At 68.6% G+C, this 13,629-nt stretch overlaps 1 protein-coding gene across 3 annotated transcripts; it reads right to left on the bottom strand.

Moving 5' to 3' along the window:
* Positions 1-1,102: 1,102 nt before the first annotated feature.
* On the bottom strand, positions 1,103-12,635 carry PEAR1 (platelet endothelial aggregation receptor 1). 3 transcript variants are annotated; one of them, XM_054806649.1, is made up of 23 exons: positions 12,505-12,635; positions 10,690-10,782; positions 10,497-10,601; positions 10,303-10,403; positions 10,130-10,222; positions 8,429-8,675; positions 8,222-8,336; positions 7,999-8,135; positions 7,428-7,640; positions 7,023-7,197; positions 6,439-6,559; positions 6,196-6,359; positions 5,990-6,092; positions 5,753-5,899; positions 5,494-5,622; positions 5,259-5,387; positions 4,019-4,147; positions 3,718-3,933; positions 3,536-3,648; positions 2,746-2,857; positions 2,489-2,554; positions 1,497-1,685; positions 1,103-1,377 (listed from the first exon to the last, which is right to left on the bottom strand). In XM_054806649.1, the coding sequence occupies exons 2-23, from the start codon at positions 10,779-10,781 to the stop codon at positions 1,226-1,228; spliced, it is 3,048 nt and encodes a 1,015-aa protein (XP_054662624.1). In that variant the 5' UTR covers position 10,782; positions 12,505-12,635; the 3' UTR covers positions 1,103-1,225. The 3 variants fall into 3 exon arrangements, 2 of the variants coding, with proteins under 2 accessions (XP_054662624.1, XP_054662625.1); XR_008574390.1 differs by having other exon boundaries at positions 1,238-1,377; positions 4,019-4,182; XM_054806650.1 differs by lacking the exon at positions 4,019-4,147.
* Between the last annotated feature and the right edge of the window lie 994 nt (positions 12,636-13,629).

Below are 13,629 nucleotides of genomic sequence, written 5' to 3'. Positions count from 1 at the left end.
GCGGCGCCTGCGCGGGGCGGGGCCTGGGCTGGGGGCGGGGCCTGGGCTGGGGGCGGGGCCTGGGCTGGGGGCGGGGCCTGGGCTGGGGCTGGGGCAGGGCCACCCCACGAGCACCCGTGGCTGGCGAGGGCGGGCACTGGGAGCACTGGGAGTACTGGGGGCACTGGGGGCACTGGGAGCACTGGGAGTACTGGGGGCACTGGGAGGACTGGGGGCTCTGGGAGCACTGGGAGTACTGGGAGCACTGGGGGTACTGAGGGCACTGGGAGTACTGGGGGCACTGGGGGTACTGGGAACACTGGGGGCACTGGGGGTACTGGGGGCACTGGGAGCACTGGGGGTACTGGGAGCACTGGGAGCACTGGGGGCACTGGGAGGACTGGGGGCTCTGGGAGCACTGGGAGTACTGGGAGCACTGGGAGTACTGGGAGCACTGGGGGCACTGGGAGTACTGGGAGCACTGGGGGTACTGGGAACACTGGGGGCACTGGGGGTACTGGGGGCTCTGGGAGCACTGGGAGTACTGGGAGCACTGGGGGCACTGGGAGTACTGGGAGCACTGGGGGTACTGAGGGCACTGGGAGTACTGGGGGCACTGGGGGTACTGGGAGCACTGGGGGCACTGGGAACACTGGGAACACTGGGAACACTGGGGGCACTGGGAGCACTGGGAGCACTGGGGGTACTGGGAGCACTGGGGGCACTGGGAACACTGGGGGCACTGGGAGCACTGGGAGCACTGGGGGCACTGGGAGCACTGGGAGCACTGGGCTGTAACTGGGCCCTTACTGGGACCAGCGCTGGGCTGTCACTGGGCAGTGTTGTCGCGTGACTGCGACAGAACCGAACTCGTCTCTGGGCCCTTCCCGGGGCCCTCGTCAGCCCATTACTGGGGCGTCACTGGGCCGTCACTGGCCCATACTGGTCCATCTCTTGTCCCGTCACTGGCCTGTACTGGTCCCAACACCGGGCCCATCCCAGCCCCCCCACACACCCCCAGCGCTGCGGTTCCCCGGCCCCACGGGTGCCACGTGCCCGTCCCGCCGCCCGCCGGTGCCCCCCCGTTCCCCGGGACGCGGCCGCAGGCAGCCCCGGCTCGCACCGCACCGCAGCCCCTTTATTCGGCCCCCCCCGGCCTCGGGCACAGGGACAGGGACAGTCCTGGGGGTCCCTCCGTGTGTGCGTGTGTCCCCCCACCCCCGGGGTCCCTCGTCCCCGCGGTCGCTCAGCGGTCCTTCCTGCGCAGCGGCGGGGACGGCGGGTAGTGGCGGGCGGGCGGCACGTCGTAGTGGCTGGGGATGTGGCTGTTCTTGGGGGAGTCGTAATGGCTTGGGGGGGCCGCGGGGACGTCGCTTTCCGCCCCCCCGGGGCAACTCTCTGCGGGGACAAGAGGAGGCTGCAAGGGGCTGTGTGTGTCCCCTCCCGGGGCTGCACGGCCCCCGTCACCGGGGATGTGTCCCCCCGCTTCCAGGGGAACCGCCCCCCCCCATCCGTACCCTCCTGTGATGGCTCCTCGAGGAGCCCGATCTCGGCGTAGGACATTTCCCGTCGGACGGGGGACTTCATCTCCATGTAGCTGCCCTCGGGAGCCTTGGCGGTGGGGGGGGGCAGGTCCTTGATGGTGGCGTAGGGGTTCTCGCTGGCCAGGGAGCTGGCGCTGGCACCCAGCCGCTCCGGGGGGTGGGCTGGGGGGTCCCCAGGGCAGGAGCACAGGGGAGAGGGAGCGGCCGTGTCCTGCTGCGTCCCAGGCACGGCCCAGTCCCGGCCCTTCCCCAACCCTTCCCCAGCCCCGTCCTTTCCCCGTCCCACCCCATTCCTGTCTCTTCCTCATCCCATCCACGTTCTTTTCCCATCCCCATCCCCATCCCATCCCATCCCCATCCCATCCCCATCCCATCCCCATCCCCATCCCATCCCCATCCCATCCCCATCCCATCCCCATCCCCATCCCCATCCCATCCCCATCCCATCCCCATCCCATCCCATCCCATCCCCATCCCCATCCCCATCCCATCCCATCCCCATTCCATCCCATCCCATCCCATCCCCATCCCCATCCCATCCCATCCCCATCCCATCCCATCCCATCCCCATCCCCATCCCCATCCCCATCCCCATCCCATCCCCATCCCCATCCCCATCCCCATCCCCATCCCCATCCCCATCCCCATCCCATCCCCATCCCATCCCCATCCCCATCCCCATCCCATCCCATCCCCATCCCCATCCCCATCCCATCCCCATCCCCATCCCATCCCATCCCCATCCCATCCCCATCCCATCCCCATCCCATCCCATCCCCATCCCATCCCCATCCCATCCCATCCCCATCCCATCCCCATCCCATCCCCATCCCCATCCCCATCCCCATCCCATCCCATCCCCTCCCCATCCCATCCCCATCCCCATCCCCATCCCATCCCCATCCCCATCCCATCCCCATCCCATCCCCATCCCATCCCCATCCCATCCCATCCCCACCCCGTACCTTTCCCCTCGTACTTCCCCAGGCCGCAGGTGTAGCTGTAGCTGTAGCTCCGGTCCAGCTGCCCCCCTGTAAGTGGGCAAATTTGGGGTCCCCCCCCGCTCCATCACCCCCCCAACATGAAGATGCTCCACCCAACCCACCCAGCACCTTCCCGGGGCATCCTGAGCGGGGAGGGGACCCGGGTGCCCACCCCCTCCGGCCAAGGTCCCCGCTGGCTCCCCGGGAGCTGCCCCCCGCCACCCCCCCACCCCCCTTACCCCTGGGGCCCAGGGCCGGCGCCCCGAGGTGCTTCCAGTCGGGGGGCAGCGTGGCGTTGCCCTCGGGGCCGTAGGGTCTCTCCACGCCAGGGAAGAGCTGGGTGCCGGGCACCTGGAGCCCAAACAGGGGAAGGGTCGGCCATGAGGCTCCCGGCAGCAGTGCCGTGCCGTGCAGCACGCAACACCACGGCGCACCATGCAACGCCGTAGTGCACCGTGCGACACCCTGGTGCACCGCGCAACGCCGTGCTGCACCCTGCAACGCCGTGCTGTACCGTGCAATGCCACGGTGCAACACCACAGTGGACCATGCCGCACCATGCAACACCATGCCGCACCGTGCAACACCCTGGTGCACCATGTAACACCGTGCTGCACCACGCAATGCCGTGCTGCACCGTGCACCACCGTGGACCGTGCAACACTGTGCTCCACCACACAACACCATTGCGCACCGTGCAACATCATGCAACACCCTGGCGCGGCACGCAACGCCGTGCTGCACCATGCCGCAACCTGGTGCACCGTGCAATGCCACAGTGCACCGTGCAACGCCACAGTGGACCGTGCAACGCTGTGCTCCACCATGCAACACCACGGCGCACTGCGCAACACCACGCGACACCCTGGTGCACCATGCAACGCCGCGCTGCACCATGCAATGCCGCGGTGCACCATGCAACGCCGCAGTGCACCGTGCAACGCCACCGCGGACCACGCAACACTGCGCTCCACCGTGCAACACCATGCCACACCACGCTGCACCACGCAACGCCGCGCCGTGCCGTACCTTGAGGGAGCTGGCTCTGTCCTGGACAGCGGGCCCGGGGGCCGGCAGCGTGCACTGGGACAGCGTGTGGTAGCTGGGGTTGGAGTAGTAGTGCGCGTGGCTCGGTGGCACGTCTGGGGGGACAGGCGTTAGCCCGGTGCGGGGGGGGGCACCGGGGTTGGGTCCCCCACCGCCGGGCTCACCTGGCACCATGTAGTCGGAGGTGTCCGTCTGTGCCGCCGTGTAGGCCACGGCCAGGTGCCGGCTCTCCTTCCCCTTCTGCCGGTGACGGTAACACAGGCCCACGGCCACCACGGCCACCAGCAAGGCCACCAGGGCCACCAGGCTGAGCACCACCCCCAGGGAGCTGTAGGCTGCCGGGGCGGCCGGCACGATGGTGTAGGGCTGCTCGGGGGTCCCTGGGGGTGGTGGTGGGGGGGTAGGGTCCTTAGGGGGGGGCAGGGACCCCGGCGGGGCCCCCCCACCCGTTCTGCGCCCACTCACCGGCCTCGCAGTGGGGCCCGATCCTGCCCGGGGCGCAGGGGCACGTCCCGCTGGCGGGGTGGCAGGTGGCGTTGTGGGGGCAGCGGCAGAGCTGGGCACACTGCAGCCCGAAGGTCCCGGGGGGACAGGCTGGGGGCACAGGGCGTGGGGCAGCCAGGGCCATACTGCCGGGCACGGTATGGCTCCATGGGGGAACATACAGCTCCATGGGGGAACATACAGCTCCATACTGCCTGGGATGGTATGGCTCCATAGGGGAACATACAGCTCCATAGGGGAACATACAGCTCCATACTGCCTGGGATGGTATGGCTCCATAGGGGAACATACAGCTCCATGGGGGAACATACAGCTCCATACTGCCGGGCACAGTATGGCTCCATAGGGGAACATACAGCTCCGTAGGGGGAACATACAGCTCCATACTGCCGGGCACGGTATGGCTCCATGGGGGGAACATATAGCTCCATAGGGGAACATACAGCTCCATAGGGGGAACATACAGCTCCATAGGGGAACATACAGCTCCATACTGCCTGGGATGGTATGGCTCCATAGGGGAACATACAGCTCCATGGGGGGAACATACAGCTCCATACTGCCGGGCACGGTATGGCTCCATAGGGGGAACATACAGCTCCATAGGGGAACATACAGCTCCATACTGCCTGGGATGGTATGGCTCCATAGGGGGAACATATAGCTCCATAGGGGGAACATACAGCTCCATAGGGGGAACATATAGCTCCATACTGCTGGGCACGGTATGGCTCCATAGGGGGAACATACAGCTCCATAGGGGGAACATATAGCTCCATACTGCCTGGGACTGTATAGCTCCATACCAGGACCATATAGCTCCATACCACGATCATATAGCTCCATACTGCCTGGGACCATATCGCTTCATACTGGGACCATATAGGTCCCATACTGGGATCATACAGACTCATAGTGCCCAGGACTGTATAGCTCCATACTGGGACCATATAGGCCTATACTGGGATGCTATAGCTCTATAGTGGGACCATATAGCTCCATACTGGGACCATATAGCCCCATACCAAGTCCATACAGCTCCATACTGGGCCATATATGTCCCGACTGCCCAGGGCGGAGCGGGGCAGGGGTACCCCTCTGGCCTGGGCAGTTCTCTCTCTTGCCCCCCCCAGAACCCCCAGGCTGGATTTGGGGGGTGCAGACCCCCCCCGGGAGGGGATGTGTCGGTGCCCGGCTGTACCTTCTCCGCAGAGCGTCCCCGTCCAGCCGGCCGGGCAGCGGCAGGTCCCCTCGGCGGGGTGGCACGTCCCCCCGTGCTGGCACAGGCAGGGCTGGGCGCAGGCAGCCCCCCAGAATCCGGGGGCGCAGGCTGGAGGTGGAGGGTGGGGGGGGCGGGGGGGGGGTGCATGTGATGGATGGGGTCAGCCCCGCTCCCCACTGCCCCCCCCCCAGCCCCCCCCGGCCCCCCCACTCACGCTGGGAGCAGCGGGGCCCTCCCCAGCCCGGGGCGCAGTGGCAGGAGCCGTTGGCGGGGTGGCAGGAGGAGCCGTTGGCGCAGGAGCAGCTCAGCGAGCAGCGCTTGCCGTAGCGGCCGGGCGGGCAGGCTGGGGTGAGACGAGTGCGCCCGGTCTCAGCCCCGGGGGTGGGTTGGGAACAACCAGCAATTGTGGGGTGGTTTGGGGTTTTTTTTTTTTGGGGGGGGGGGGGGAACACGGACGACGACACACGACTCACGGCGCTGGCAGGTGGGACCACGGTACCCCGGGGCGCAGGTGCAGGATCCGTCCTGGGGTGAGCAGGAGGCCCCGTTGCGGCAGGAGCAGGGCGTGCGGCAGCCCCGGCCCCAGAAGTCGTGGGGACAGCCCTGCTTGCACTGCGGCCCTGCGAGGAGGAGGAGGAGCGATGAAGGACGAGGGCTGGGGTGGCAGTGGGGTGTCATCTCCCCCCCCACACCCCCTGATCCCCCCTCACCTGTCCAGCCGGGCAGGCAGACGCACTCTCCCGTCACCGCATCGCAGCCATCGGCGTGGGCGCAGTCGCACCGCTGCCTGCAGCCCCCCCCGAATGTCCCGTTCTGGGGTACAGAGCAGGTTGGGGGGCAGGGGGGGCAGTCAGCGCCAGGGACGGTGGCACCAAACCCCGGTGCAGGCAGCACCGGCGCAGCAGGCAGGACTCACCGGGCAGGGCTGCAGGCAGCGGGGGCCCCGCCAGCCTGGTGGGCAGCTGCAGGTCCCGCTCTGGGGGTCGCAGGGAGCCCCCTGCGCGCAGTCGCAGCTCCGGTTGCAGCCGGGACCCCAAGTGCCGGCGGGACACGGCACCGAGCAGTCAGGTCCGTGCCAGCCTGCGGGACGAGGGGACAGCGGGGTGGGCACAGGGATGGGGATGGGGGGACCCCCACACACACCCCCGTAGTCACCCACCTTCCTTGCAGAGGCAGGAGCCGTCGAGGGGGGAGCAGGCGAGGGCGTGCTGGCAGGAGCAGCGCCCCGAGCAGTTGGTCCCGAAGGTGTCGGGGGGGCACAGGGAGGAGCAGTGCTCGTCCTGGGGGGGGCACAACACGCACGAAGACTTTGGGACAGCTGGGACCCCCCCCACCCCCACCCAGGGCGAGGGAAAGGACCCAGGAGTCTGGGGACACCCACACCCTGCACCCCCCATCCCTTCTCTTGGCATCCTGGTGCTGGAGGGAGAGTGGGGGACCCCAAAACCCCATCCTCCCATGGGAACCCCAAGCTGCCCCCCTCCGAGATGCTCACACCCCCATTTCCCCCCCTCCAAGGGATGTCCAGACCCTGAAACTGCCCCCAGAGATAACAAGAGCCCCAACCCATCCCCAAGGATGCCCAGACCCCTGTGTTCCCCCCAGAACCCCCCAAACCCCCATTCTCCCCCCCCAGACCCTCACTGTTCCCCTAAGGCTGCCCAGACACGACCCCCCCGCCATGCTCCCCGTGCTGCCCCAGGACCACCAGCCCCCCCCACCCCCCCCCCCGTGCCCCCGTACCGTGTAGCCGGGGGGGCAGCGGCAGTGGCCGGTGGTCCCGTCGCAGCCCCCCCCGTGGAGGCAGAGGCAGGTCTGCAGGCAGCCGGCCCCGAAAGAGCCGGGGGGGCAACTCTCGTTGCAGAAGAGCCCAGTCCAGCCGGGGTGACAGACGCACTCCCCGAGCAACGGGTGGCAGCTGGGGGGGGGGGGGGAACCCCGCTTCAGCACCCCCAGTGCTCCCAGTATGGGGTGTACTGGAAAAGGGCTTTGCAAATGGGGGGGGGGGGCACAAAGCACTTGCAGGGGGGGGATTAACCCCTTGCTGGCTGCTCAGCACCCCGGCTTGCTCGGGGAGGATGCTGGGGGAGGCGAGAGCGCTGGGGGGACGGGGTGGGACGGGGCGGGGGGGTGTGGGGGGGGTCCTACCTCTGGCTGTGCTGGGGGTGGCAGAGGCAGCGGCTCTGGCAGTGGAGGCCGTAGAGGCCGGGCAGGCACTGGCGCTCCTCGCAGCGGCTGCCCTGGAAGCCGGCCTCGCACAGGCAGCCCCCGTCCACGTGGAAGCACTGGCCGCCGTTGGCACAGTCGCAGCTCTGCTGGCAGTCCTGCCCGTACCGCCCCACCGGGCACCTCTCCCGGCACCTGCGTGGGGGGGGGGGACGACAACAACACGGAGGGGGGGGTGACACGGCCCCACCAGGAGCTGGGGTGGCTCCCGCACCCTCCCTGCACCAAGCTGAGGCCGTCCAACTCATTGCATGCCAGGCTGGGGGAACAGAGACCTGGGTGGCCCCGTCCCCTTGGGCCTCACCCCCGTGTACCCCCAACCATCCCTTGTACCCCCCCGCCGTGTGCCCCCCACCCCCGCACACCCATCTGCCCCCATCCTCACGTACCCCCAGCCCAAAGTGCCCTGTCCCCGTGCGTCCCATCCCCCTGCCCCCCCATCCCCCCGTGCCCCCATGCCCAGCACCCCCCGTGCCCCTGTCCCCCCCCTCACTGGTCTCCGGTGAAGCCAGGGGCACACTGGCACTGGCCCCCCTGGGGGTCACAGTGGCCCCCGTTGTGGCAGCGACACTCGCCCTGGCAGCCGGAGCCGAAGCGCCCGGGGGGGCACGGCACGGAGCAGATCTCCCCCTGCGAAGGGGCGTCAGGGTTGGCAGGGGAAACTGAGGCAGGCACTGCATTGGGGGGGTGGGGGGGGGGGGTCGCAGCCCACCTACCATCCATCCGTGGGGGCAGATGCAGGTGCTGGTGCCGGGGGGGTGGCAGATGCCCCCGTTCTGGCAGGGGCAGGGGCTGCTGCAGGGTGTCCCCTCGGGGCAGGGCACCTCACAGCTGTGGGGGGGTGAGGGGTGAGCGGGACCCCTGCCCGAGGGGTGCCAGGGTGCGGGGGGGGGGTGCGTGCAGAGCGAGGAGTCCCTACTCACAGGGGGCCGGCCAGCCCCGGGGGGCAGAGACAGGCGCCGGTGGAGGCGTTGCAGGGGGCCCGGTGGTGGCAGGGGCAGGGCAGGCGGCAGCCCTGGCCGTAGGTGCTGGCCGGGCACGGCTGGCGGCACAGCGGGTCGGCAAAGCCGGGGGGGCAGGAGCAGACCCCGCTCAGGGGGTCGCAGGGGGCCCCGTGGTGGCAGTTGCAGCGATGCACGCAGCCCGGCCCCCACGACTGCTCGTCACACTCTGCACGGGGCAGAGCACCGGTACCTCCCCGTCCCATCCCATCCCCATTCCATCCCCATCCCATCCCCATTCCATCCCCATCCCATCCCATCCCCATCCCCATCCCCATCCCATCCCATCCCCATCCCATCCCCATCCCCATCCCATCCCCATCCCATCCCATCCCCATCCCATCCCCATTCCATCCCCATCCCATCCCCATCCCCATCCCCATCCCATCCCCATCCCATCCCCATCCCATCCCCATCCCCATCCCCATCCCCATCCCATCCCCATCCCATCCCCATCCCCATCCCCATCCCATCCCATCCCCATCCCCATCCCCATCCCCATCCCATCCCATCCCCATCCCATCCCCATCCCATCCCCATCCCCATCCCATCCCCATCCCATCCCCATCCCATCCCCATCCCCATCCCATCCCCATCCCATCCCATCCCCATCCCATCCCCATTCCATCCCCATCCCATCCCCATCCCCATCCCCATCCCCATCCCATCCCCATCCCATCCCCATCCCATCCCCATCCCCATCCCATCCCCATCCCATCCCCATCCCATCCCCATTCCATCCCATCCCCATTCCATCCCCATCCCATCCCCATCCCCATCCCATCCCCATCCCATCCCCATCCCATCCCCATCCCATCCCCATCCCCATCCCCATCCCATTCCCATCCCCATCCCATCCCCATCCCATCCCCGTCCCCATCCCATCCCATCCCATCCCCATCCCATCCCCATCCCATCCCCATCCCCATCCCCATCCCCATCCCATCCCCATCCCATCCCCATCCCCATCCCATCCCCATCCCATCCCCATCCCATCCCCATCCCATCCCCATCCCCATCCCCATCCCATTCCCATCCCCATCCCATCCCCATCCCCATCCCATCCCCATCCCATCCCCATCCCATCCCCATCCCATCCCCATCCCATCCCATCCCCATCCCATCCCATCCCCATCCCATCCCCATCCCCATCCCATCCCATCCCATCCCCATCCCATCCCCATCCCATCCCATCCCCATCCCATCCCATCCCCATCCCCATCCCATCCCCATCCCATCCCATCCCATCCCATCCCCATCCCATCCCCATCCCCATCCCCATCCCATCCCCATCCCCATCCCATCCCCATCCCATCCCATCCCATCCCCATCCCCATCCCATCCCCATCCCATCCCCATCCCATCCCCATCCCATCCCATCCCCATCCCATCCCATCCCCATCCCATCCCCATCCCATCCCATCCCCATCCCCATCCCATCCCCATCCCATCCCATCCCCATCCCATCCCCATCCCCATCCCATCCCCATCCCATCCCATCCCCATCCCATCCCATCCCCATTAACCTCCCAGCCCTCCAGGGAACCCCCTGCCCCCCCCCGCCCCCCCAGCTGGGGGTCCCCAGCTCCGTGCCCCCCCCAGCACCCCGCCGCCGCCCCTCACCGCTGGAGCAGTCCGCGCCCCGCCAGCCCGGCTCACACTGGCAGAGGTCGGGGGCCACGCACCGGCCGTGGACGCACTCGTGGGTGCAGCGCGCTGCGGGGACACCCCGGGGGGTGCAGCTGAGCCAGGACCCGGCCCCCGGGGCCACCCCGCATCCCCCCCACCCCACTCACGGACGCAGACGTCCCGGCTCTCGTAGTAGCCCAGGCAGCACTGGTAACGCCTCCGGTAGTCGGTGCGGACCACCTGCCGGTACTCGGTGCGGTACACGATCCTGCACCCCACACCAGCACCGTCAGGATGGGGGCGGCCCCGCTCCAGCCCCCCCCCCCGCCTCCCCGGCTTTGGGGACACCCCGCAGTCCCACCTCTGCTGCAGACAGGGCTGGGGGGGGCTCAGCGCCCCGGGACAGGGCTCGGCGGAGGACACGACGTGGGGTTTGGTGTAGGACTCCTTCACCGCCGCCGTGAAGCTGCCGGGGGAGAGGACGCGGGGTGACGGCAGGTCTGGGACGGGGGGGTCCCACCGCCGTCACCCTCCCCGGTCCCCCCCAGCCCTACCTCTCCCAGTAGCTACAGACGTTGGGGTCGCTGGGGCGGAGGGCGGCCAGGAGGCAGACGTGCATCGCCAGCGCCGCGGCCCGCAGCACCATCCTGCACGGGGAGACGACGGCTTCGCCCTTCTTCGCCTCGCCGCATTCCCGCTCCCCACCCACCGCCCCCAGCCCCCGGCTCCCACGCAGGATCCGTCCTCCCCGCGGGGCTGACTCTGCATTCCTTCGTGCGCAGGAACAGCCCCAACCCCGGCCCCCGCTGCTCCCCCCCCTCCAGCAATGGCCCGTGCCAAGGGGAAACTGAGGCACGGTGGCCCCACGCGGCGCTCTCTCCGCATCCCGAAACACCCCAGAGCTGCATCCTGGCGTCACCGCGACCTGTCCCGCTGCACCCCATCCCGGTGCGGGATGCTGCCGATGGCGGGGTGGGGGGGGTGTGTGCTACCCGGGGTACCGGGACGGAATTCGGCACCGCAGCTCCCAGCCCTGGCGCGGCGCCGCGTGGCCCCGTTTCAACCCGTTCTGTGTTTATTCCCAGTTGTCTTTCCTGGATCCGTCGGCTTCTTGCTCAACCCAGCGAGGGTCCGGCTTTGCCGAAGCGGCTCCAGGATCGCCGCCAGCCTGGGGGCTGGGGAGGGGGGGGGGCACACAGCAAGCCCCCCGAACCCACGGGGCCGTGTTTACCGGGACGCGGGTTTTCCAGCTAAACCCCCGCGAGCCGGAGAAGGAAACAGAGGTTTCCTGGTCGCCACAGCTGGATTTACGGCCGCTTCCGCGCCGCTCCGGCCATGGGACACCCCAAAGGTGTTGCCCCCGGTAGCCCCCCAGAGTCCGTCCTCCCCCTTGCTGGGGTCCGTGCTGCGGTTTGGGGCTAAATAAGGGGGTGGAGGGAAGGAGCGAACCCCCCCGCCTCGTCCCGGAGTGTCCGGTCTTTGGTGGAAAAAACGTTTAGCGGGAACGTTTCCCCCGTTTCCCTTTGGCTCCTGGCGGTGAGGAATTAATTGCTCATCCACAGGCAAAATTCCTTCCCCTGGACCCTCCCAGGGGTGGGGGCAGAGCCAAGGGGGACCCCCCCCCCCCCAGCCCTCCCCGTGGCCCCGCTGCCGGCCCCATCCCCTGCTCCAGCAGTGTGGGGGGGTCGGGGGGTCCTGGCGCTGATGTGAACAACAGGAACCGCTGGGAGATGCTGGCCGGAAAAGCGAGGAGTCATCAAAACACGCCGGCGGGCCCCATCTGCTCCTGGCTGGGGGGCCCGGCCGCAGGGAACGGCCCCCCCAAAGTTGCCATAGTGGCAAGAGACACCCCCACCCCCCCACCCATGAGCCCCCGAGCACCCCTCCGGGCAGGATGGGGAGCATCGCCCGCCGGTGACAGGGCACAGAATGAGTGGGGAGTGGCTGGGGTGAGGGCAGGGGACCAGGGGACCGTGGGGGACACGATGCTGGGCCCCCCCCACCCCGGAGCCACTATCTCTGCCCCGACGCTTCCTCCGCCGCAGCCCGAGGGCTGACGCGTTTCCTCTGGGGGCTGCGAACCCGCAGGGATGGGGCTGGGTGAGGGGGGCAAGGGCGAAGGTCAAGGTCAGGGTCAGCAATGGGGTCACCGCGGCGTGTCGCAGCACCATCCCACGCCCCCCCCGCCACCGTCCCCCCGCCACCGTCCCTTCACCTCGGCCGCGGGAACCCACGACGTCCCCAAACCCCCGCCATGGCGCTGGGGACCATCCCCTCCGGCACCCCCCCGGCAGGGCATGGTGCAACCCCCCCCCCAAACCCACCCCCCGGGACTCGGGGTGCCCCGGGACGGGGACAGTGGCACTCACCTGGCCGGGGGCCGCGGCGACGGGCAGGGTCGGGGTGCGATGGCCACGCGTGGGGCTGGCCTGGCCGGTGGGCTCGGCCGGCTGGGACGGCGCAGCGCGGCCGTCGGAAGCAGAGGGAGGGCCGGAGCCGCTCTCAGGAAGTTTGGACGCAGAGACGACTACGGAAAAGGGAAAAAAATAAAAAACCTTAGGTTTTTTTTCTTTTTTTTTTTTTTTTTTTTTTCCTTTTCTGGGCAGAAACCAGAGGGTTTTGGAAAAACAACATCGCTGGGGCCGCCCGCACACGGCGCTGGGTGGGGAGGGGGTCCGTGGGGACGTCCCAGCGTGGCCCCTGGGCTGGGTCCCGGCGCTGGGGGGGGTGTCCCTGTCCCCTGAGGGCTCTGCGGGGCCCCATGACCCCCCCCCGGCAGCCGGGCCAGCCCTGCCCGTCCCACGGCCAGTGACAGCGGGACTCTGCGCGGGAGCGGATGGAGAGCGTGGCGCTGCCGAGGACGGGGAGCTCTGCGCCCGCCCCCGGCTTCTCCTCCCCAGAGGTCCCCACCCGGTGCCGGCACCCATGGGTGCAGTCCTTGATCCGGGATGTCCCGCAGGGCTCGTGTGAGTGGACGGGACCCCCGGGCGAGGGGCTGCTGTGAGGGGCAGCGGGGACGGAGGGTTCCTTCGGCTTAACAGCAGCATCTGGTGGCAGCTCCGAGCGGAGCCTGGGCCCCGTGCCCGGCATCCCAGGGAACATCATCCTGGCATCGTGGGCACATCATCCCTGCATCCCGGGCACACATCGTCCCTGCATCCCGACATCCCGGGCACACATCATCCCTGCATCCCAGAAACACGTTGTCCCTGCATCCTGGTATCCTGGGCACACATCATCCCTGCATCCCGACATCCCAGGAACACATTGTCCCTGCATCCCGACATCCCGGGTGCACATCATCCCTGCATCCTGGGCACACATCGTCCCTGCATCCCGACATCCCGGGCACACATCATCCCTGCATCCCAGAAACACGTTGTCCCTGCATCCTGGTATCCTGGGCACACATCATCCCTGCATCCCGACATCCCAGGAACACATTGTCCCTGCATCCCGACATCCCGGGTGCACATCATCCCTGCATCCTGGGC

Source organism: Grus americana, chromosome 29 (assembly GCF_028858705.1).
Source record: "Grus americana isolate bGruAme1 chromosome 29, bGruAme1.mat, whole genome shotgun sequence".
Taxonomy (NCBI): Eukaryota; Metazoa; Chordata; class Aves; order Gruiformes; family Gruidae; genus Grus; species Grus americana.
This window is presented reverse-complemented; position numbering and strand designations above follow the sequence as displayed.

Excerpts from the sequence above, each read along its gene's own strand:
- PEAR1 (XM_054806649.1), bottom strand. The coding sequence starts at position 10,781 with ATGGTGCTGCGGGCCGCGGCGCTGGCGATGCACGTCTGCCTCCTGGCC. Across the intron at positions 7,198-7,427 it reads CACCCCCAGCACAGCCAGAG|CTGCCACCCGTTGCTCGGGG; the intron begins GTAGGACCCCCC and ends CCCCCCCCCCAG. Across the intron at positions 6,360-6,438 it reads CTCCTGCCTCTGCAAGGAAG|GCTGGCACGGACCTGACTGC; the intron begins GTGGGTGACTAC and ends CTCGTCCCGCAG.